This window comes from Gracilinanus agilis, chromosome 4 (assembly GCF_016433145.1).
Source record: "Gracilinanus agilis isolate LMUSP501 chromosome 4, AgileGrace, whole genome shotgun sequence".
In the NCBI taxonomy this organism is placed as follows: Eukaryota; Metazoa; Chordata; class Mammalia; order Didelphimorphia; family Didelphidae; genus Gracilinanus; species Gracilinanus agilis.
This window is the reverse complement of record NC_058133.1, coordinates 264,313,586-264,338,166: the sequence shown is the minus strand read 5'-3', so window position 1 is coordinate 264,338,166 and position 24,581 is coordinate 264,313,586. Positions and strand designations below refer to the sequence as shown.

At 43.3% G+C, this 24,581-nt stretch overlaps 1 protein-coding gene across 1 annotated transcript in view; it reads right to left on the bottom strand.

The window, feature by feature from the left end:
* Window positions 1-12,047: 12,047 nt before the first annotated feature.
* Window positions 12,048-24,581, bottom strand: part of KCTD20 (potassium channel tetramerization domain containing 20) — a 72,869-nt gene continuing 60,335 nt past the window's right edge. Inside the window, exons 4-8 of the mRNA XM_044674314.1 lie at window positions 22,210-22,312; window positions 21,545-21,665; window positions 18,342-18,539; window positions 16,043-16,153; window positions 12,048-13,238 (exon numbers count right to left, since the gene is read on the bottom strand). Coding sequence (XP_044530249.1) covers window positions 12,946-13,238; window positions 16,043-16,153; window positions 18,342-18,539; window positions 21,545-21,665; window positions 22,210-22,312 — 826 coding nt within the window. The 3' untranslated portion in view covers window positions 12,048-12,945. The remainder of the gene's footprint in view (window positions 13,239-16,042; window positions 16,154-18,341; window positions 18,540-21,544; window positions 21,666-22,209; window positions 22,313-24,581) is intronic.

Here is a 24,581-nt window from a genome sequence, read left to right as displayed (position 1 = left end):
GTTTATCATCTCTGGGAAGGAGGGGAAAGAGAGGAAGGGAGACAATTTGCATCTTATAATATTAGAAAATATATGTTGAAAATTGTGTGTAATTGGGAAAATAAAATATATATTAATTTCCCCCTTGAATTACATGAAAAGAACAATTTTTTTAGACCTTCCCTTTTTGAAAAAATTTAATTTTAACCAAATTCTCCCCCCTCCCTGAGATGGCAAGCAATCTGATAGATTTTACATGCGTAATCATGCAAAACATCTTGATAAACTTTCAAGGTCTGTTAAAAAGCCTGGTTTGTCAAAACCCACTAGAAACACACTGGTTTATGAATGAATGGATCCCAATTCCAGTAAACAGTTACCCATGATTGGTAAATAAAATTCAACTAAATCCAACAAGCACCTTTTAAGTACTGACCATGTTCTGTGGTGCCAAGGAAGATCGATGAGAAAATGGTGTGCCTTAGAGAACATAGTCTACTGCCTCAGCGCTGGGCTTCTCACTGGGGCCTCCCTGCTCAGGACCCCCGTTTTGGGAAGTTTAATCATGCTTTACTTCCTTTTTATATCATTCAACATTTATTTGGCCCTGGATGTGCCAGGCATTGTGCCAAGTGCTGGGAATACAAAGTGGGCAAAAGATAGTTCCAATCTAATGAGGAGACAACATGTAAACACCACGTACAAAGAAGATACAGACAGAATAAGTTCCTTCAGCAGGGGAAAGGCCCCAGTGTTGGGGGTGGAAGGTGGCTTCTTTGTGTGCTAGTCCCTGTGTGGGTGCCATTCCTCCTCTTTCCCCAGTTGCCAGCAAGCATCTTTCAACTTCTTTTCTTCCTCTGTTAGGATATCACTTCTTGAAGGCAGGGACTATTTTTTTTTTAAACCCTCACTTTAAACCTTTAAGATGGAAGTCATAGAATCAATAGTGTATATTGGTTCCAAGGCAGAAGAGCAGCAAGGGCCACATAGTGGGAGTTACAGTAAGTGACTTGCCCAGGGTCATATAGCTAGGAAGTATCTGAGGTCACATTTGAACCCAAGACCTCCTGCCTCCAGGCCTGGCTTTATCCACTGAGCCACCCTGCTGCCTCTACTGCCTTCTTATATTTGTATACTCGGTGCTTAACACAATCCCTGGCACCCAGCAAATGCTTTATCTGTTTAATAGGGATGTGTGAATAAACAGTACAAAAACGTTTATAGTGAGTGAACCAGAGGCAAATGAAGCCTCAGCTCTCAGCTGAGAACCTTGCTTGGTATTTTACTGAAAAAACTTAGGCCATTTGCTAAGAACTCTTCTCTCCTCATTGCCTATCACCTGATAACTTCTGCTACTGTCTCATATGAAGAGGTGATCCTTTTTGCAAAGGTAAGCCTTTCTACATTTACCTTTCCCATTCCCTTTATCTCAGCAGCTTCCCCTCTGCCATCCTTGTGTGTGTGTGTGTGATAAACTTTTTTATTTTTTAGAAAAAATTTTTTCCATTTTTTTTTCTATTTTACCATAGTGTATCAATCTCTGTGTACAGTGTTCTTCTGGTTCTGCTCCTTTTGCTCTGCATCAATTCCTGGAGGTCTTTCCAGTTCACATGGAATTCCTCCAGTTCATTATTCCTTTTAGCACAATAGTATTCCGTCACCAATAGATACCACAATTTGTTCAGCCATTCCCCAACTGACAGGCATACCCTCGTTTTCCAGTTTTTTGCCACCACAAAAAGCGTAGCTATAAATATTTTCGTTCAAGTCTGTTTATCTATGATCTCTTTGGGGTACAAACCCAACAATGGTATGGCTGGATCAAAGGGCAGGCATTCTTTTATAGCCTTTTGAGCATAGTTCTAAATTGCCATCCAGAATGGTTGGATCAGTTCACAACTCCACCAGCAATGCATTAGTGTCCCAATTTTGCCACATCCCCTCCAACATTCATTACTCTCCCCTGCTATCATTTTAGCCAATCTGCTAGGTGTGAGGTGATACCTCAGAGTTGTTTTGATTTGCATTTCTCTAATTATTAGATTTAGAACACTTTCTCGTGTGCTTATTGATAATTTTGATTTCTTTATCTGAAAATTTGCCTATTCATGTCCTTTGCCCATTTATCAATTGGAGAATGGCTTGATTTTTTGTACAATTGATTTAGCTCCTTGTATATTTGAGTAATTAGACCTTTGTCAGTTTTTGGTTATAAAGATTTTTTCCCCTAGTTTGTTATTTCCCTTCTGATTTTAGTTGCATTGTTTTTGTACAAAACTTTTCAATTTTATGTAATCAAAATTATTTATTTTACATTTTGTAATTTTTCCCAACTCTTCCTTGGTTTTAAAATCTTTCCTTTCCCATAGATCTGACAAGTATACTATTCTGTGTTCGTCTGATTTTCTTATAGTTTTCTTCTTTATAGTCAAGTCATTCACCCACTCTGAATTTATCTTGGTGTAGGTGTGAGATGTTGATCTAGACCTAATCTCTCCCATATTGTTTTCCAATTTTCCCGGCAGTTTTTGTCAAATAGTGGATTTTTGTCCCAAAAGTTGGGCTCGTTGGGTTTATCATACACTGTCTTGCTGTTTAGATCTAGTTTTAATTTTTTCGAAAGTGTTTTGTAGTTGTGTTCATATAATTCCTGTGTTTGTTTTGGTAGATCTAGGGTGATTTTAAATGGTGTTTCTCTTTCTACCTCTTGCTGCTGTGATGTGTTGGAAATATATAGAAATGCTGATGATTTATGTGCATTTATTTTGTATCCTGCAACTTTGCTAAAGTTGTTGATTATTTCCACAAGCTTCTTAGTTGATTCTCTAGGATTTTTTAAGTAGACCATCATATCATCTGCAAAGAGTGATAGCTTAGTCTCTCCTCCTTGCCTATTTTGATACGTTCAATTTCTTTTTCTTCTCTAATTGCTACTGCTAGTGTTTCTAGTACAATGTTAAATAATAGAGGTGATAATGGGCATCCTTGTTTCACTCCTGATCTTATTGGAAAGGATTCTAATTTATCCCCATTGCAGAAGATGCTTGTTGATGGTTTTAGATATATACTGTTTATTATTTTTAGGAAAGGCCCTCCTATTCCTGTACTTTCTAGTGTTTTCAGTAGGAATGGATGTTGTATTTTGTCAAAGGTTTTTTCAGCATCTATTGAGATAATCATGTGATTTTTGTTTGTTAGCTTGTTGAAATAGTCAATTATGTGGATGATTTTCCTTATGTTGAACCATCCTTGCATTCCTGGCATAAATCCCACCTGATCATGATGGATAACCCTGATGATCACTTGCTGGAGTTTTTTTTATTTTTTTTAACCCTTACCTTCTGTCTTGGAGCCAATACTGTGTATTGGCTCCAAGGCAGAAGAGTGGGTAAGGGTAGGCAATGGGGGTCAAGTGACTTGCCCAGGGTCACACAGCTCAGAAGTGTCTGAGGCTAGATTTGAACCTAGGACCTCCTGCCTCTAAGCCTCGTAGGCAAATCTCCCCCTCCCCTAAGTTGGAGTGCCCAGAGATTCAAGCTGTCTGTAAGCCCCTGGATTACCAGAGAGAGTTGAAGGAGAAAGTGCTTGTTTGGGTGGCTGGACAGAGGGATGGGATGGGCAAAAAATGTTCTTGGGTGCCAGGAAGAGGGGAAACAGAGCAGCTCCCCGAGTATTGGCTCTGCACACATGCCAAGTCTTCACCAGTGCTGGCCTAGTCTTTCTTACTCAGTATTGATTCTAGGATGGAAGGTAAGAAAAAAAAATTGTTTTAAAGGAAGTCTGACACCCACTTCCCCACAAAAAACTCCAGCATCTCCTTGTCACCTCTAGGTTAAAATATAAAATCATCTGGCAGTCCAAAGCCCTTCATAACCTGCCCTGCTGTCAACTCCTAAGTCTTCTACTTCACACTCTTCCACATCTGTTGATATCCAGTGGCACCGGCCTCGTGGCTGCTCCTTAAATGAGACACTTCCATTTCCTGACTTAGAGCACTTTCTCTGACCCTCTCCCATTCCTGGAATGCCCTCTTCCCATCCCCCCCTCCTGATCTCCATCTCCTCTGCCTTCCTTTAAGACCCAGCAAAAGACTTCTGCAGGCATTCCTTCTGGATCCCTCTTAATTCTAGTGCCTTCTCTCTATTGATCATTTCAAATGTACCCTTTCTATAACTTCTTTGCATTAGACTGGGAGCTCCTTGAGAACTTTTACCTTTGTACTCTACAGTGCTCAGCACGATGCCTGGCACAGTAGTAGGTACTTAATAATAAGTGTTTATCAACTGAAAGAATCAAGGAAAGCTTCTGGAAAGTAGCATTTGAGTTGGATTTTTTTTATTATTTTTTTAACCCTTACTTTTTGTCTTACAATCAATACTATGTATTGGTTGTGGCAACTGATGTGGGAAGAGTGGTAAGGGCTAGGCAATGGGGGTTAAGTGACTTGCCCAGGGTCACACAGCTAGGAATGTCTGAGGCCAGCCAGATTTGAATCCAGGACTTCCCATCTCTAGGCCTAGCTCTCAATCCACTGTAAAAGTGAAATTTGGGAGATGCCATCTGAAATTATATATTTTTTCTATGGACACGTGGGAACTATCAAACTACATTTCCCATGGTCCAATGGGTTTCCGTTTCCTGTTCTTTGGGCATGGGGACGCCTACATCACCATGCAGAGGTCAGTTTAAATCTCCTGGGTTAGGAGGAAGTTGCTCTCTTGGCTAGCAGACAGACTCAGGAAGAGACGGGAGGTAACAATAATGGCTGGGGCGGCAGTTTTGAATTCTTACAAGAGCGTGGTCTATGACTTTATCTATCAGCATGGCTTTACTTAAAATACTAATTTCAATATTTATCTCAGCCTTTAATATTTTTTATCTTAATACCACTGAGCCACCCAACTGCCCCCTTAAACTGGATTCCATTTGTTTGTTTGTTTGTTTGTTTGTTTATTTATTTCTTTATGAATAAAAACCCTTACCTTTGGTCTTGGAGCCAATACTATGTATTGGCTCCAAGGCAGAAGAGTAGTGAGGGCTAGGCAATGGGGGTCAAGTGACTTGCCCAGGGTCACACAGTTGGGAAGTGTCTGAGGCCAGATTTGAACCTAAGACCTCCTAGCTCTAGGCCTGGCTCTTAATCCATTGAGCCACCCAGCTGCCCCCTTAAACTGGATTTTAAAAAAAAATTTTTTTTAACCCTTAACTTCTGTGTATTGGCTCCTTGGTGGAAGAGTAGTAAGGGTGGGCAATGGGGGTCAAGTGACTTGCCCAGGGTCACACAGCTGGGAAGTGTCTGAGGCCGGGTTTGAACCCAGGACCTCTCATCTCTAGGCCTGACTCTCAATCTACTGAGCTACCCAGCTGCCCCCTTAAACTGGATTTTAAAGGATGGAGAAAGTCAGAGAGGGAGAGACAGGCAGCTTCCATGCATAGAGATGAGGGAGAAACATTTGAACTTAGATAACGAAGATGAAGACTAGCACCATGAAGAAGGTAGAGCAAGTCCAGTTGGCATGAGCATTGCCCCAGTGGACAGTAACAGTAAGACACTGGCAAGAAGCTGAGGGGGAGGCCTTGAATTTCAGAGAACATCGTTTGGGCACTCAATAATTAAGTAAAAAACCATTGAAGGAGTGGTGATAGTACCAGATTTATGCACAAAAAAGATAACTGAATATTTTGGAGGTGGGAGAATGAGGGAATAACTGGGGAGAGGAGCAACAAGCATTTTTAAAGCACCTACTATGTTCCACATTGTGCTCAGCACCTTACAACTATTATCTCATTTGATCTTTTAACTCTTACCTTCTGTCTTAGAATCAATACTATGTATCAGCTCCAACTAAGAGTGTTAAGGGCTAGGCAAGTGGGGCTTAGTGACTTGCCCTGGGTCACACAGCTAGAAGATGTCCCATCTTCAGCTCTAGCTCTCTATCCAATAAGCCACTTACCTGCCCCTCTCATTTGATCTTCACAACCTTTAGAGGGTACATGCTATCATTATACCCGTTTTACAGTTAGGAAACAGGCAAGCAAAGGCCGAGTCACTTGCCTAGCATCAAAAGGCTAGGAAGTATCTTAGGCTGGATTGGAACTCGGGTCTTCTTGACTCCAGACTGAGCACTATATCTACTGAATCACCTAGCTGCCTTCAATGTTCCTTATACACTAACTCCACCCCCACCTCCCAAAAAAAACCTTTACCCTCTGTCTTACAATTAATACTGAGTATTGGTTCCCAGGCAGAAGAGAGAGAAGAGCTAAGAAATGGGAATTAAGTGACTTGCCCAGGGTCACACAGCCAAGAAAGTGTCTGAGGACAAATTTGAATTTAGGACCTCCCATCTCCAGGCCTGGCTCTCAATCCATTGGGCTACCTAGCTGTACCTCCTGCCTCCCTCCCTGCCCCGCCCCAAATCTTTAAAAAGTCAATTTAAAAAGGTTCCAAGTAACAACCATGTTCTCTTAGAAATGGCAAACAGATATGTCAGATCTGTTCCCATTTCTAGCCCATTGGCTTCAATTCACGAACATTTAAGCACCCTCTTTCAGACAGTGCACCGCCATCTCTGCAGAAGGGGAAGGGGATTGCATTGTACTGAAGGAAATTTATTTTTATGCTGATAGTTTTCCTACTATATTTAATTTAAACTCTTACATTCCATCTTAGAACCAATATTTTAAGGCAGAAGAGTAGTAAGAGCTAGGTAATATCAGTTAGTTAAGTGACTTGTCCAGGGTCTCATAGCTAGGAAGTGTTTGAGATTAGATTTGAACCGAGGACCTCCTGTCTCTAGGCCTGGCTTTCAATCCACTGAGCCACCCAACGGCTTCCTTGTTTTCCTAACATTGAACCATTCCTACATTACTTGTATAAAACCCACCTGATCAGAGTGTATTATCCTTGTTATATATTGCTGTAGTCTTCTTGCTAATATTTTGTTTAAGATTTTTGCATCAATATTCATTAGAGGGGGCAGCTAGGTGCCTCAGAAAACAGAAAGTCAGGTCTGGAGATGGGAGGTTCCTGGGTTCAAACTTGTCCTCAGGCACTTTCTAGCTGTCTGACCCTGGGCAAGTCACTTAACCCCATTGCCTAGCCTTTCCTACTTGGGTGGGAAGTATTGATTCTAAGACAGAAGGTAAGGGTTTAAAACTGAGTGCTGGACTTTGCCCTCACCCACCCTCCAGACTGAGTGCCATGCCTCTCCCCAGAGACTGGTTCTACACACACACACACCTGCCATCCCTTACCCCACACAGAGGAGGGAAGAAGCACTTCCATTGGGCTGCTGGGCAGAGGGGCAGGGAAAGTGAGGAATGTCTTCAGCCAGTGTAGAGAGGGAGGGGAGTGGCCCAAGCACTCCCTTCCAGCTCTGCCTCCTGTGAGCCACCCGCCTTAACCTGTGTGCTCTCATTAGGCTGCTGGGCAGAGGGGAGGGGGATGTGAAAAATGTTGTCAGGCACAGTGGAGAGGGGGAAGGGAGCAACTCTGCCTGAGCCCCTTTGCCTTTCTAGTAACAAACTAGGTGGGAGAGAGCTGCTTGCCCATGGAGAGTGCTTTATGTGCCATAGGTTCACCATCACTGGTCTATAGTTTTCTTTCTCTGTTTTGGCTCTTCCTGGTTTCATATATCAGTACCATATTTGTATCATAAAAGAAATTTGGAAGAATTCCTTCTATTTTTTCAAGTCATTTATATAGTAGTGGAGTTCATTGTTTTTTGAATGTTTGGTCAAATTCACTTATGAATCCATCTGTCCCTGGGCCATTTTTTTTTTTTAAAGACAATTCATTGATGGCTTTTTCAATTTCTTTTTCTGAGATGGGATTGTTTAAGTATTCTATTTCCTCTTCTGTTTTCCCAGGCATATGTCAATAAATCTAATCATCTAAGTAAAATGAATATTTAGCAAAATGTAAATTAACCAGGGGAATGATATGCAGTTAGAGATTCCAATGTTGACCAAATAAATGACCATTAGGTGCTCAGTTACCCTTTCTGCTTAAAAGAAACAAAACTTAGGCACACAGAAATGACTTTATTATAGAAAAAAAAAAGCATCCTGATTATAGGATCTCATAAACACTGTAATAGGTGGACAAGTGCAAGTTTAAAACTAAATACAAAATAAAACAGGGGAAACCAAACCAACATCCCATCATAGAAGGTAGCACTTAAAAGAAACGCTCTCTTGGGGCCCATCCTAATCAGGACATCTTCAGCAAAGTTAAATCATTCATTTTTATTTTTTAAATACACAAAAAAAGAGGTTGGCCTTTGATGCCAGGGAGGCTCTGCCATATTTCTGCCAATCCCTTTTTGGACCTTCCCAGAGCTCTGGCCTGCTCCATTTCTGACATGGGACAATTTGTCCCTTCTTGGGCAGCCTGAACCCCACCTCACCCCCAATTCTTGCCACCACATTGTTACCTGACTTAATGTACAGACCTGATGGGCTGAGGCCATTGTAGCTCAGAACTCTTGAGCTCAAATGATCCACTGGTCCCAGCCTCCCTCAATAGATGGGATTATAGGCAAGTGCCACTACTATCACTTCCACCCCACCCCCCGTAAATATTCTTAAATTTCTGACATTTTTAAAAAATAAAGAGCTCCAAATCATCCTTTTACCATTGGATTTAAGACCTAAACTTCAATTCATATTTGTTTGCTTATTCTTCCCCCTCCCCCCCAATAAGTTAACTTTCCATTTTAGAATCAATACTGTGTATATTTGTTCCAAGGCAGAAGAGCAGTAAGGGCTAGGTAATAGGGGTTAAGTGACTTGCCCAGGGCCACGCAGCTAGGAGGTATTTGAGGCCAGATTTATACCAGGACCTCCCATCTCTGAGCCATCTAGCTGCCCTGTTTGCTTATTCCTTATGACCGTAGACCAATATTCTGGGAACCCTATTTGTAAACTATGTCCATTCATTTAGATCTTGTTCCACAGTAATTTGTATACATCCTCAACCATTTACGTTTTTCTCTTGGGTAGGGCTTAAAGTAATTCTTGCTGCTGCATATTGAAGTGTGGGCTTTTTCATTATTCCCTGCAGAAGGGTTTCCCCCGTTCCCTCATTTCCCCCCTTGATGTCACTTTCTTTCTCCCCATCTCTCTTTCCTTCCTCTACAGAAAACAGAATTCTATCACACATTAGGAAACTAATTGTATCCCTTCTTCTTGCCCAAACATACCCTGGCAGGATGGGTACGTTTCAAACATTCTAGCATACAAGCATGAGCCTGAATCAATGGCCCTTGAGGTTCTTTCCAGCCCTACATCCTATGATGAATTGGGAATGGAAGCGTTCACGAATCTTACTGAATTTCTACCCCATCCTTTCTTGTTTATTCTTGCCCCATCCCTATACTGAAAACACGGCCAAGCCTGACATAATGCAGTAACAAACACAGAAGTGAGCCACCATTTTTCCTAAAAAACTCTCACATTGGCCACCAAAGAAGAAAGATCATCTGAGTGCAAATAAAACTTCTATGGAAACAATCTGTAGAATATAACCTGACTAACTTATTAGGCACTTGGTAAAGAAATTTAATCTGATTCTCCCCATTTAGATAAGTAAACAAAAGATATTCACTCCAATCCCAGAGTTCTGTGGATACTAGGGCTTAGAGATGACCTGGACCAGCCCCTACCTAGCTGCCACCTCTGACATGTCTTTATAATATGGCTTGGGGAAAGGTTTAAAGAGAAATGATTCCTCCATGCCCCACCCCAGCCCCAACCTCCACCCAATGTTATTCTGATCCTCAAAATTAACTTGGTGAGCCAGGGATTGTCAAGGTGTGGAGTCATCATACAGACGGCCATTAACATTCATGCTAGTGGCAAAATGATGACACTTCCTTTACCCAAATAAATTCCAGAATTTCTCAGCTATGGGCCTTTTCCCACAGGGGTGACACTGATAAAATAACAATAACAAGAAACCACTAGTTCTAGGAAGAGACTCCATTGCAATACCAGTTTTCCCTCATCAGTTTCTGATTCCTTGCTCTAGTTTGTGACTTGCTGGTATTTTAATACGCTCTATCGGCTGGCAAGCTGGGAAAATGATGATCCAAGAAAGCTATCCTTCAAATTGTACTGACATCTTCTAATAGATACAATACACTTGGGAGTACCATTTTTTTTTTCAAACACCAAAGTAGCAGTTCCTTTTTGGAGTGTTGCATTTAATATTTTTAAAAAATAACCCTTATCTTCCATCTTAGAATCAATTCTGTGTATTGGCTCCGAGGCAGAAAAGTGGTAAGGACTAGGCAAGGGGGATTAAGTGACTTGCCCAAGGTCACACAGCTACAAATCAGGACCTCCTGTCTCTAAGTCTCAATCCACTGAGCCACCTAGCCGCCCACCCTGTTGTAGTTAATATTAAGTAATCACATAAACTAAATACTGAAAAGGGGAATAAACATGTACTTCAACAAGAAAATAAATCTTATTAATGCCTTAAAATATACAAATAGAGGTTCTAGAATCTGAATGGTCCTTGCAATGATGGTTTGCCCATTCAGAAACACAAATGAAGCACCATTTTAGAGGACAGATCTTGATGTGAATTTAATGCTGAGGTCAAGGTTGTAGATTTACTTCTAAGATGTGTCAATTAGTTTCATTCAGAGGAAACATGGTTCCTCTCACAGGCTGTACCCCTAATGATGGCCAGCTGACTCACAAATGTACACCGTTTGTTGGAAAAAAAAAGGAACACAGACGGCTCAGAATCAGTCACCCCCAATGGAAAAGCAATTCAGTGTATATCATTCCAAAGGTGGGCCAATAGTATTATTTTAACTCTTGAGAAGATGCAATATTATGTATTTAGGATTTTGACATCCCCAACAATGTGTCACACAAAGTAGTAAGCAGGTTTCTTAATTCACTGGGTCCAGAAAAGTTACTCTTTTTCTCTGAGACAACATCAGCTACAAAGTATGTCTTCTCCCATTTTCTTAGCTTGGATTACAAAGTAATTGAGTCATCACTGCAAATTAGAGCAGAGTACGTCGCCCCGCAGTGTCTTAAAGGAGTTTGTTGGGTATGAGAATGTCAAAATAATGTGGTTTAGAAAAAGCCTGAGGAGGACTGAAACCAGTCAGTTTGTGACTATGTTACACCATTGAGATTGAGGCAACAAACACCAGAAAAGTGGGACAGAGCACACACAACAGGAGATAATCCCTAACCATTTACATTTAGTTCTGGAATTCCATTTGGTTCCCACTTACAAAGTCATTCGGAGACACAGATATTGCTAGGTTTCAATCCACGTGAATAAGGAATCCCCTGGAATGGCCACATCTCTTCAGTTTCACACGACTATAATTATGTAAAATATGGCCATTGGTTCCAGCCCAATGGAAACACGTAGCGTGAATTTGAACGTGATCACTTCAGGAGATTCATTATTTGCATGAATCTGGACCCAGTTCTACTCCCAGCCTGGGTCCTACTCGGACTACCACCTTGATCACAGCCACAGTCCAAAACCCATGTCTGAGTTGCACATCAAAGGAATTTGATCCTGAAGTGGGGTACTCAGGGGAACAGTGTAGGATCTGGGTTAACATGAGGTTAATACAGTTGATGTACAAAAAAAAAAAAAAAAAAAAATCAACCTAATTTTCTCCGTTCGAGACACTGAAGGTGACACCCGAATGGAAAAAAAACCCAATACAACAAACATTAATACTTTCTTCTCACCCGGCATCATCTATTACCCTGAGTGAACAGGTGAGAGGCTAGTTCCAAGACTGAATGTGCTATTATTCCCCACCCACCCACCCAGCCCATGCTTCATGAGACACTGCAGGCACATCTCTAGGGAGGGAGTCCTGGAGTGGACACTGACGGCACGGGAGTGAGAGCCATCTGAAACGCATGAAGCGGGTGGCAGGAGAGAGCCACGATCCAAGCCAGGCTCCCGTTTTCCCTTACCTAGCACCAGACAGGGTGATAGCTACTGATTCCTGAGATCCTGGCATCCTCAATCCCTGCTACTAAACTTCAAAGGCATCTTAAACTTCTTCCATTTGAATAACTGAGGCCTCAGAAGAAAGTCCTGCCCATGTTTTGAAAGTCTCTAGCCAGGGCCCTATTCATTCGAGCCACATCTACAGCACAGCCCTGGATCAGAGGCAAAGACAATGGCTTTACTTGAGATTCCTGAATTTCTAGCCTGGCTGGGGAAGGAGTGAACTGTCAGCATGGTTTCATTCCACAATGTACAATCACTTCAGGTGCAGCCCCCTTCCCCATATTTCAAAGTTAAGAGCATAAATCCTATTGTTATGTCATTTACCCCCTCCACCAAAAGATAAATGAGTGCTGTCTGTTGTTTGTTTAATTAAGAAAAATTCAATTTAAGCTCTTGAAGGATTCTCTTCTGAAAAGCTCGACTCTTGTAAACAAGGCCTCATTCCTCCTAGAGGAGCTGAATTCTGGGAACATTCTTTATCCGTCTTCTAATAGTCTTCCATGGATACCTATGTAGCAGAATGGGATGGTGGTCTGGTCCCCTTGCAACTGAGGAAGCTGCCAAAAAACAGCAGGATGTATACCTGGCAACGAAAAGGGGGTAGAAAGAATGGGAAGAAGGGCAGGAAGTGTTTTGTTATAGGAGGCAATGGGATTTTTTTTTTAACTTCCCTTTCAGCTTTCTCAAGTTATTCCAGGACAGCACCAATCCTGAGGAGCTTCCCATATGCCCAGGGTCATGACAGAATGTCTGTCTGGTGATTTAATGGCCAGTACTCATGATTCATTTCCTCTGAGGGGCATCAGCTTGCTTCAAAGAATACACCTTAATATTATGGGTGACATGGGGAAGGGTTAGGGAGAAAGGATGTCTCATGTTCAGGGTGAGACAGACCTTGAGTGCATCCCGAGAAGAGAAGGACCTTAGAGATGGGGTTGGTTGATTGGTTGACCCTAATCTGGGAAGTCATTAGGGGCCATCTGGGAGAGTGGAGCATTGAGCCGATCAAGTTCATCCACTTGCGGAGGGTGGTGCATCAGGTTCTCCTGGTCTTCAGACACATCCTCCTCAGCTGCCACCAGGTTGGTGAGGGATTTGCTTCGGACGCACTGAAAATCAACATGGCGGCTCTTTCCTTCTTCCTTTTCCCAAGACATCTGGATAAATGGGCGTTGCACATAGTTGTAGATGACTTCTGACCGACCACCTGGTCTCCTCTTAATTTTTTCCTTACAAGTGGGATAGCCTGAAAGAGAGAGGGAGGACTTCTCGTGGGCTTGGTCATTGCTCCTCCAGCATCTCTACTATCTCCTCCCATTCTACCTCAGACTTCCTGCTCCAACACACAACAGGGAAGTATGGTTCATGGACTGGCTGTGCTGTGAACCACTCTCTCCGTCCTCCCTTTCCCACTTCCACACTTTCCCCCACCCTTCCCGAGTCACTCGGTTTGAAATGAATGCTGTATCTACTTGCTCAAATAAATATTCTAGCAGTGAAAACATCTTGTTCCTGGTTCACATTTTATTATTTTTTTAAACCTCTACTTTCTGTCTTAAAATCAATAATATATATATATATATATCAGTCCCAAGACAGAAGAGTGGCAAGGGCTAGGCAAAAATGGGTATTAGACCTACCCAGGGTCACACAGGGAGGAAATGTTTCAAGGTCAAATTTGAACCCAAGACCTCCCCTCCCATCTCTGGGTCTCCTGATTCACATTTTAAACAGAATGCTTTCAAAATCTACAAGGAAATTTTATTTTTTTGAGTAGCAGGGCAGTGGGGTAGAAAGAGTACTGGATTCTGACTCAAAGGACCTGAGTTTGAATCTTGACTGCTACTTACCACCTATCTGACTCTGGGCCAATTACTTTATCTCTCTGGGCCTCAGTTTCCTTCTTCATTTTCAAAATGAAAGGGCTGGACTAGACACTGATATCTAAGGTCCTTTTCATCTCTGAAGCTCACAACAACTTTCTGGGGTAAACAGTACAATTATTATCATACCCAATTTATAGATAAGGAAACTGAGGCTGAGAAGATTAAGTGCCAAGAAGAGCTAGAATTCAAATCCAATTATCCTGACTCCCAAATCCACTGCTTTTTTTCATTACAACCCAGAGAAGCAACATAATTCAAGAAAAACATCCTGTCCCTTCTAGTGAAATTGGAAGAGAATTCTCTCATCATTTTTTTTCATCCTTCACCTTCTGTCTTAGAATCAATACTAAGTATCGATTCCAAGAGCAGATATGGTCAAGTAATGGGGATTAAAGTGACTTGCCCAGGGTCCCACAGTTAGGAAGTGTCTTGAAGCCAGATTTGAACCTCGATCCTCCCATCCAACCTGGCTCTCTGGCCACTGAGCTACCACCTAGTAGACCCTTTCATCAGTTCTAATTGTTTATATCATTAGCAACTCCAGAATCTAATATAATGATAATGAAAAATAACAATAGCTAGTGTTAATACAGCATTTTAAGGTTTACAAATATCTCAATTGAGACAAAGTAAAATATGTAAAATAATATAAAGTACTTTACAAATATTATTTCATTTGATCCTCATAACAACCCTGGGAAGTAAGTATTATCATCATCATCATCATCATCATCATTATTATTATTATTATTCCTGAGGTCTCAAACCTTGAAACAACAATAAAAAGAAATCCTTCGAGGTAAGGAAGCTCCCTGCTTGCTGTGGACTTGTAGCATCCAACAGGAAGTTGGCGAGGTACTCGAGAGGCAACAAGTATCTCTGATCCCAAGTATAGCAGACCTAACTCACCCACCCCAGGCGGTAGGATATGGGGAAGAGGAAGGGAGAAGATGTGCCCCTCACAATCCTCTGGACTAATGCAATGAAGATGCAGGCATTCCCTTCCTGCCCAGATGGAGGAAGTTCACTTGTGTCTTTCTCAAGACAGCATATATCAGTGATGGTGAACCTTTTAGAGATGGAATGCCAGGCCCCCCCCACCCCCAAACTATGTGCTGTGTCTCTCCCTCCCCTTACCCCTGGGGATGGAGGAAACCTCCCATTGGGTGCTGGGTGGAGGGGCGGGAAAGTGAGAAATGTCCTCAGGTGCCTGTGGAGAGGGGGAGGGGAGTGACTTGGGTATTCTGCTCCCCTCCGGGTCTGCCACCTATGAGCTGCCTACCTTACCCCCCTGGTGTCCTCCAAATGGCTGCTGGTCAGAGGGGTGGGGCATGTAAAACAATGCTGGGGGGGGGGAATGTAGAGGGGAGGGGAGCAGCTCTGCCCTCTGCCTTTCTAGTAATGAACTGGGCGGGTGGGGATGAAGGGCAGCCACATGCCCACAGAGAGCACTCTGTGTGCCATAGGCTCACCATCAGTGACATACGTAAAGTGTTTGGTAAACTTTCAGGCACTATATTAATGCTAACTAATAGCTATTATTACTCTAGGAGAGAAGAAAAATGAAGTATTTTTCAAAGCTGTTTAAAGCACCAAGTAACTGGGGAAAAAGGAAAATAGAAATTTTGACAAGAGAATGTTAAAATGTCATTTGTGAAAATGCCTTTGTGGGGCAGCTCTGGGTGGGTCAGTGGATTGAGAGACAGGAGGTCCTGAGTTCATATCTGGCCTCAGACACTTCCTAGCTGTGTGATCCTAGGCAAGTCACTTAACCCCCATTGCCTAGCCCTTACCTCTCTTTTGCCTTAGAATGGATACTTAGTATGGATTCTAAGACAAAAGATAAAGGAGAGAGGGAGGGAGGAAGGGAAGAAGAAAATGTCTTGGGGCAGTTAGGTAGCACAGTATATAGAGAGCACCAGGCCTAGAGTCAGGAGGACCTGGGTTCAAATCTGATCTTAGACTCTTCCTAGATATGTGACCTTGGACAAGTCACTTCATCCCAACTGTCTAGTAGTTGCCATTCTTCTGGCTTAGAACTGATATTAAGATGGAAAGGAAAGAAAAGGAAAGAAGAAAATGCTTTTCTGGGTCACCTCCCTGAGGTTCATGGTGATGTTTGTGAAGATGAAGTTGGAACACAAAAGAGCTTTCATTTTCTTACCCTCAATTCCAATTCGGATATTTTTCAGTCCCCGTTCTTTTAATACAGTTTTTGCAACATCTCGATTCTCAATGTATTTGAAGAATCTGTAGAGCTTGGAGCTATAAAGAACTATAAAGGGAAAAATGGAGGTTAATTGTGGGTAAAGTGAGGCTTGCAGGGCCATCTCTCCTGCCCTGCTCCGCTCCTGTTAGGTAGTCAGGTCTCTCTGTGGAGCCTCTGGTTCTCTATTTTATTTGGCCATGACTCATGACATGCCATCTCCCCAAGTGAGAGATGGCATGTGCCCCAAAGGTCATTGAACAACTCAGATGGGAGGCACCAATAGGCTGCATTACATTACCAGTATGACTTACACACAGTTAGTCAGACATAACTGAACAAATGAACAGTAACAACAGTGATATGGAAGACAAGAGTCTGGAAAGGAAGTGAGCTTGTCATCTAGTGAGGAATAACTGACAAACTCAGTGCTTCCCAAAGAATCTGTATTTTTTATTTTTATTGATATATTTTGTTTTTTTTAAAATAAATTCTCCCAGTACCCTCCCCCTTCCCAGAGAGGCATCTTACTTAGCAAATTTTATATTTATTTTTAAAGATAAATTTAAATTATATGTAATATATTATACAAATATATCATATAAAGCATACAAGGTATATAGCATATAATTATATAATATGTGAATATATAATATAAATATAAAAATATATAATAAAATCCTTACCTTCTACCTAGGAATCAATATTGTATATTGGTTCTAAGGCAGAAAAGTGGTAAGGGCTAGGCAATGGGGGTTAAGTGACTTGCCCAGGATCACACAGCTAGGAAGTGTCTGAGGCCAGACCTGAATCTACGACCTCCCATCTCCAGGCCCAGCACTCAATCCACTGAGCCACTCAGATGCTTCTGCAAAAAAATATTTTTTAAAGAAAAAGAAGAGGAAAAAACTCACCAAGACTAATCAATACATTGAAAAAGTCTGAAAGTGATAAAGAATTGGAAAGTGAAGGGATGCCCATCAATTGGGAAATGGCTAAACAAACTATGGTATATGATTGTGATGGAATATTATTATGCCATAAGTAATGATAAGTGGGCTAATTTTTTTTTAACCCTTACCTTCTATCTTAGAATCAATACTGTGTATTGGTTCTAAGGGAAAAGAGAAGTAAGGGCTAGGCAATGGGGGTTAAATGACTTGCCCAGGGTCACACAGCTGGGAAGTGTCTGAGGCCAGATTAGAACCTGGGACTCTACCCACTGGCTCTAGACCTGGCTCTCTACCCACTGAGTCACCCAGTTGCCCCGGGCTAATTTTTTTAAAAACTTGGAAAGAACTACACAGGATAATGAACAATGGAATGAGCAGAACCAGTTGGACACTATACATGTTATAAAAGAATGAATACTGGAAGAATAAACTGTGACTGTTACCTCCAGAGAGTGAACTGAAGAGCGAAAACTTGAAAGACTTAATTTATATGAACATGTTGGACTCCTTGATGATACCTTCTCTAATATGGGGAGGACGGGGAAGGGCTGAGACACTGGTGGATGGAATTTATTATGTAGATATGAAGAAACATTTAAGAGATCTTTGATTTCATTTAGATACAGTCTTTTGTTTTTCTTTGTATATGGAAATGCTTGTTTTATTTGGTTTTGTAAAATATGGAATAAAAAAAAAGAAACTCTAAAAGTATGAAAATGTACCACACCCATGTGCCCCTCACCTCTGCAAGAGGGGGGGAAGGAGTTGTCTTGGGCATCTAAGTGGCACCGGTGGATAGAATGCTAGGTCTTAAGTCCTAGAGGTCCTGAAGTCACACCTGACCTAAGATACTTGATCCTGGAAAAGTCCCTTAACCTTTTTGGCCTTAGTTTCCTCAGCTGTAAAGTGAGCTAGAAAAGGAAATGGCAAACCACGACGATATCTTTGCCAAGAGAACCCCAAACGGGGTCAAGAAGTTGGACACAACGGAAAAGACTGAACAAGAAAATGGCACCATCATCAACATTAGCAATACATATGTGCCCTGGCCCTAACTTGGCTTACTTCGAAGTACACTGGGCACTTCTACCAGGACAGAACTAGCAATCCTCCAGCTGATAAGGTTGGCATAAACTAGGAGTTCATTATAGACTCAACTAGACAAATTTAGCCAACTGTAGAGTTTGTGTCTGATTTTTGGTTCACACACTGGTTGGGTTCAGATTTCTGCCATGAGTATTTCTAGCCAAGTCTCCCCTCGCCCCCTGCCCCAGGCATTCTTCTAATAGATGCAGAGCTCCTACTTTGAGAGTACTCCTCCCCCATGGGCGGAGGATGGTCCTCGTCCCAGTCTACGGAGTCCTCGTCGGTCAGGACAACGATGTGGCACTCACGTTCCCCTTTCTTGGCACTGCCCACCATGATGGGCAAGATCAGCTCCTCCAGGTAGTGATCGAACTGCTTGTGAGCGCCGTCATTGGAGAGCTCGTGCAGCAAAGCGCCTGAGGGAAGAGGACAGGGATTAAAATCTGTTCTTGCTGCAACCCAGCAGTGAGAACAGCACCTAGTCCTAAATGCTTGTTGATTGACTATTCACATTTTTTGAGGGAAACAAGCCATGGAACAGTTAACCATCTTTATTTTTTTAGAGCAACAGTAGCAGCTGCCTCACAGACTGAGTAATTAATCTCATAAATGAGATAATGTAGAGAATACATTTTGCAAACCTTTAATTTGTTAATTAAAATTTTTTTCCTCTCAAAGGTCTCTCTCTCTCTCTCTCTCTCTCCAATTCCTCTCCTACCCATTAACAAGGCAAGCAATGAGAATATGAGATCTAGTATACAAAGGAGATTTTGTAAATATTTTAAAAAGGCTAAATAAATGCTATGGGGCAGGTAAGTGGTGAAGTGGATAGAGTGCTGGATCTGTAGCCAGGAAGACTCCTCTTCCTGAGTTCAAACCCAGCCTCAGACACTTCCTAACTGTGTGCCTTTGGGCAAGTTACTTCTCCCAGATTGCCTCAGATTCCTCACGTGACAAAGGAGCTAGAGAAGGAAATGGCAAATCACTCCAGCATCTTTACCAAGAATGGGGTCTTTGCCAAATGGAGGCATGAAGAATCAGACTTGACTGAACAATAAAAAAACAAAAAAACATAAATGATAGCAGTTCTCCTCCTTCTTCCGCATTGGAAGGAGTTGAGCAGTGAGTGAGAGAAGAAGCAAGGAGTATACATAACATATTCTATGAGTTTTGCTCTGATGAGGAAGGAAGGAAGGAAGGAAGAAAGGAAGGAGAGAGAGAAAGGAAATAAATAGAGAAAGAAAAGAAGAGAAAGAGGGAAGGAAAGAAAGGAAGGTAGAAAGAAAAGAAAGGAAGGAAGGAAAGAAAGGAAAGAAATAGAGAAAGAAAAGAAAGGAAGAAAGAAAGGAAAGCAGGAAGAAAGGAAGGAAGAAAGGAAGGAGGGAAGAAAAAAGAAAGGAGACAGAAAAAGAAAGGAGAGGGAGAAAAATATAGAGGTGGCAATTTGCCAGAGGAGACTAAAGAAGGTATTTAGGAATTGTACTTGGCAAAGATAAGGGTGACCTCTTTGTCAGAGACTGGAGTTGAGGAGAAGAAAATGAGGAGGCAGGGAGGGAGTAGGGGGTGTTTCAAGGGACTCTGAGCTACAAGTCTTTATTTTCTCAGTAAGTAGTAATAGCATTTACCTAGTACCTAGGTTTACAAAGTGTTTTAAAATATTATCTCATTTTATCCCCCACAACAATCCCTGGGAGGGAGGTGCTATTATTGCTTCCATTTTATAAGCCAGTGATTCCCAAAGTGGGCGCCACCACCCCCTGGTGGGTGCTGCATCAATCCAGGGGAGCAGTGATGGCCACAGGTGCATTTATCTTTCCTATTCATTGCCATTAAAATAAAAAAAATTTAATTTCCAGGGGGCTAAGTAATATTTTTTCTGGAAAGGGGGTGGTAGGCCAAAAAAGTTTGGGAACCACTGGTTTAGACAAAGAAATTGCAGCAGAGAGAAGTTCACTAATTTGCCCTGGATTGCATGGCTAGTGAATATCTGAGGCAGGATTTTTACCCATATCTTCCTGATTCCAGCTTTATTCCTCTATCCACTATGCCAACTAGTTGCCATCCTAGGTGATGGATTTTGTATGGGACTAGGAGTTGGAACAGTCTGAATAACAATTACAAAAAACCGGGAGCATTTAGACAGCACTTTTGGATTGATTTCTTTTGATTTCTACCACAACCTTGGGAGGCAACCGCTATTATTCCCCCTATTTTACATCTGAGGAAACTGAGACAGGAAGCAGATAAGTGGCTTGCCCAGGATCACACAGCTTGGAGATGTCTGAAGCATGATTGGGACAGAAATCTTCCACATCCCAAATCCAGCAAGCTGTCCACTATGTCACCTCACTGCTAAGAAAGAAAGCAGGGAAGGGGAGGAATGGGGGAGGTGTTTGAGGAGAGAAAATATGGAATGGTGATGGGGAGTCAGGAAGAAAAGCACTGGGGAAGAGTCAGAGGGCAGCCTTGCTCCATCCAGTGATCAGCTGGGATGAGTTCACCCATTAAAGTAGACCCCACCGAGATGGCTTGGAGACAGCCTCCAGCACCTTTCAGTAAGCCCTGAGTATAGCTGAAGGAAATAGAAGGCAGCAGTAATCTATTTTGTCATTATTAAGTCATTTCATTCATGGCTGCCTCTTTGTGACCTCAGCTGGGGTTTTCTCAGCAAAGACACTAGAAAGTTGGCTGTTTCTTTCTCCAGCTTTTACAGATGAGGAAACTGAGGCAAGGTTACATGACTTACCCAGGGTCACACAGCTAGTGTCAGGCACTATTTGACTCAGATCTGACCAACTCCAGGGCTCTGTATCCACTACTCCATCAAATTGTTCAGTCCTTTCATTTTATTGAGAAGGAAACTGAGGTTCCAAAAGTCAGCTAATGAACATTTATGAAGCGTTTGCTATGGGCAACCAGGTGGCACAGTAGAGAAGAGGTGCCCGGCCTGCAGTAAGGAACACTCATCTTTCAGAGTTCAAATATCAGACACTTACTAGTCGTGTGCTCCTGGGCAAGTCACTTCACCCAGTTTACCTTAGTTTCTTCATCTGTAAAATGAACTGGAGAAGGAAATGGTGAACCACTCCAGTATCTCTGAGGAAAACCCCAAATGGGATCACCAAGAGTCCAACACAACGGAATAACAACTGAACAACAAGAAGCATGGGCAAAGCATTTAACCTCGGTCTCCCTCAAGTTTTCTCATCTGTAAAGGATAATAACAGCACCTCCCTCCCGGGGGGGGGGGCTGTGAGGACCGAGGGAAACTATGTATGCAATGCTCTGTGACCCTAAAGCACCCCATAAATATTAGCTCTGAGGAAGAGGATCCCGGGGATGACCGAGCTAAATGCTTTGGTAGCTCTGGAAGCTTGGAATAAGTCCCCGTGGGCCACTTATTCCCTCGCTCCGTACTTACTCAGATCTTGACATTTGATGGTGTTGAAGTCAAAGTTAATGCAGAGATAATCGCAGGTGTCTCTAAGGTCAGGAATAGAAATTCCATCAGGACAGTTAATGATTCCAGTTTTGTAATAATCCTGCAAACAGATGGGGAAAAAATGTAAACACAGAAAAGAAGAAATGACCTCTTTCCCAGTTCATTCTTGGCTATATCAAAATGCCATTTGGATTAAGTAATGCCTAAATAGATTCAAAAATAAAAATAAAAACCCTTACCTTCTGTCAATACACTACTGTGTATTGGTTCGAAGGCAAAAGAGAGGTAAAGGCTAGGCAATGGGGGTTAAATGACTTGCCCAGGGTCACACAGCTAAGATGTGTTGGGATTAGATTTGAACCCAGGACCTGGGTTCTCTGGGTCTGGCTCTCCATCCACTGAGCCCCCCAGGTACTCCCCAGCTGGATTTGTAGGGTGGCCACACTGCAGAAGGCTCCCTGCTGGCGTGGCTGTTCAATTGGTCCCAGAATCTGAGGCCAGCACTATAGGGATGCACAGGCCGGGGAGGCAGACCGTGAGGACAAAAGTGCCAAAGTGGGTGAGTCTTGAATGGAAACCTAAGTGTTACAGGAGGCACCACCTGGGCAGGTTCTGCAAGGGGAGCAGCAGGGGAGGTTCCTTACCAGCACTGTTCGAAACACGGTGGCGCTGATCCCTTCAGCAATCTCAAACTCTCCTTTTTCATTGGGCCGGGTAAAGTTATATTCTCTTCCTGGGCCAAACATCCTGAAAGGTGAGAGCGTTACCTTCTGAGGCGGCCTTCATTTCTCCCTTCTCCCACCCCCTACTCCCCCAGCTGGACATCAGAGGGCCCCAGGCCAGCCTTTCAGAGAATAAGGAAGAAACAAAGGCAAGCAGAGGGTAAGTGACTCGCCCAGGGCCACGCAGCCAGCAAGTGTTTGAGGCGGGAGAGGAACTTGGGCCTGCCCAGCCACAAGAACAATGCTTTCATTTTATCAAGGAAAAACTGAGGGAAGAGAGGTAACAAGTACAACTGTACACCATTTGGATCTAGGACTACCAACTCCAGGACAGCTCAGTGACTCGGTGCCTAGAGCCCCAGGCCTGGATTCAGGGAGACTCCTCTTCCTGAGTTCAAATCTGGCCTCAGAAGCTTCCTAGCTGGGTGGCCCTGGACAAGTCACGTCATCCTGTTTGCCTCAGTTTCCCCATTGGTAAAGTGAGCTGGAGAAGGCCATGGCCCCTTGCTCCTGTATCTGTTCTAAGAAAACCCAAATGGGGTCATGGAGAGTCAGACAGAACTGAAATGACTGAACCACCACCACTCATTCCGAGTCATTTGCTCTTCTCGTTATTTTGTTATTGTGTTAAAGCAAAGGGGCCAGGATCAGCCTGGCTCCTTCTCCCTGCCACAAATGTTAGTGGTGACTTTTTTTTTTTATTTTAAAACATTTAAACACAAAAACACTTTCTGTTTTAGTAACAACTCTAAGAAAGGCAAAGGCTAGGCAAACAGGGCTGAGTGACTTGCCCAGGGCCACCCAGCTAGGAAGCTTCTGAGGCCAGATAAGCACTTCCAAGCTCCTGCCTGCAGGTCTGGCATTCTGTCCATCAGGTCACCTGGCTGCCCCTCAGCGGTGATCTTCCAGGAAGTCTGCGCCCAGCGAATGACTAACCGTGAGCAATTCAGGTCCCGTGGGAGCAGGGCCGGTGATACCATCTTGGCAGGCAAGCAGGGGACCACCCCTGCCTCATGGCTCTTGGCGGACCTCAGAGGCCGGCCTCCTGCCCCCTCCCATGCCCTCCCAGGGCAGCGCTGGGCAGGCAGGGCAGAGGAAACGTGATCCTGCCTCCCATGCCCTCGCCCACTGCCGTGGTTTCTAAGAACACTGGCCACGCTCTCCGGGAAACTCTGGACAGGCTCCAGGCTGACACGCTCATTTGTTGTTGTCGTTCAGCCATTTCAGTAGAGTCTGACTCTTCCCAACCCCACTTGGGGATTTCTGGGTGTTTCCTTCTCCAGCTCATTTGACACAAGGAAATGGGGGCAAAGAGGGCCAAGTGGCTGACCTAGGGTACCCCCGTGTCGGAGGCCACATCTTGAACTCAGGAAGAGGAGTTTTCCTGGCTCTAGGTCTGGCACGCTAGCCACGGCACCACCTGGCTGCCCTACAGCCTCCTTATAAGACTTATGTAGAAATCACTCTGCTGCTTAAAAACTTCTGGAGGCTCCCCAGAACTCATCAAGTTCAGAATTCAAGTTCTGCCCCAATCTGACCCGTTTAGCCTGATCTCATGGCTCTTACACACCCTTACATGTCCCCCAAGATGGGTGCCTGCCTCTATGCCTTAGAGGGCTCCCCTCAGGTTCTGCCCCCCATTCTCAGGACTTCCCAAACCCACCCTTCCAGCAGCTGCTCCCTCGGTGCTAGAAATCCAGCTGCGGAGTACCTGGGGGGCTCAGTGGATGGAGAGCCAGACCCAGAGAACCCAGGTTCTGGGTTCAAATCTAATCCCAACACATCTTAGATTTGAACCTGGGACCTCCTGTCTCTAGGCCTAGCTCTCCCTTTATTAGTTTATAGTGGCTCAGTCACTCCACCATTTTTCCCCATTGAAGTACTACCTTAATTATCTAAAAAACAGCTTTAGTCTTTACTGAATCCATCAAGAGCATAGATGAGAGGGCAGCTGGGTGGCTCAGTGAATTGAGAGTCAGGCCTAGAGATGGGAGTCCTGGGTTAAAATCTGGCCTCAGACACTTCCTAGCTGTGTGACCCTGAGCAAGTCACTTGACCCCCATTGCCTAGTCCTTACTGCTCTTCTGCCTTAGAACCGATACACAGTATTGATTCTCTGACAGAAGGTAAGGGTTTAAGTCTGGCTGATTAATGTCCCTCAATGGATGAACCATAGACAAGAGAGCAGGCAGCCTGCTGGGGAAGGGAGGTTAGGAAGAACAGCTCCAGAACAAAGGCTACATTAGAATAGAAGTACTGGGAGGGCTGGTCCATCTCAGTTTCGGATTTTGTTC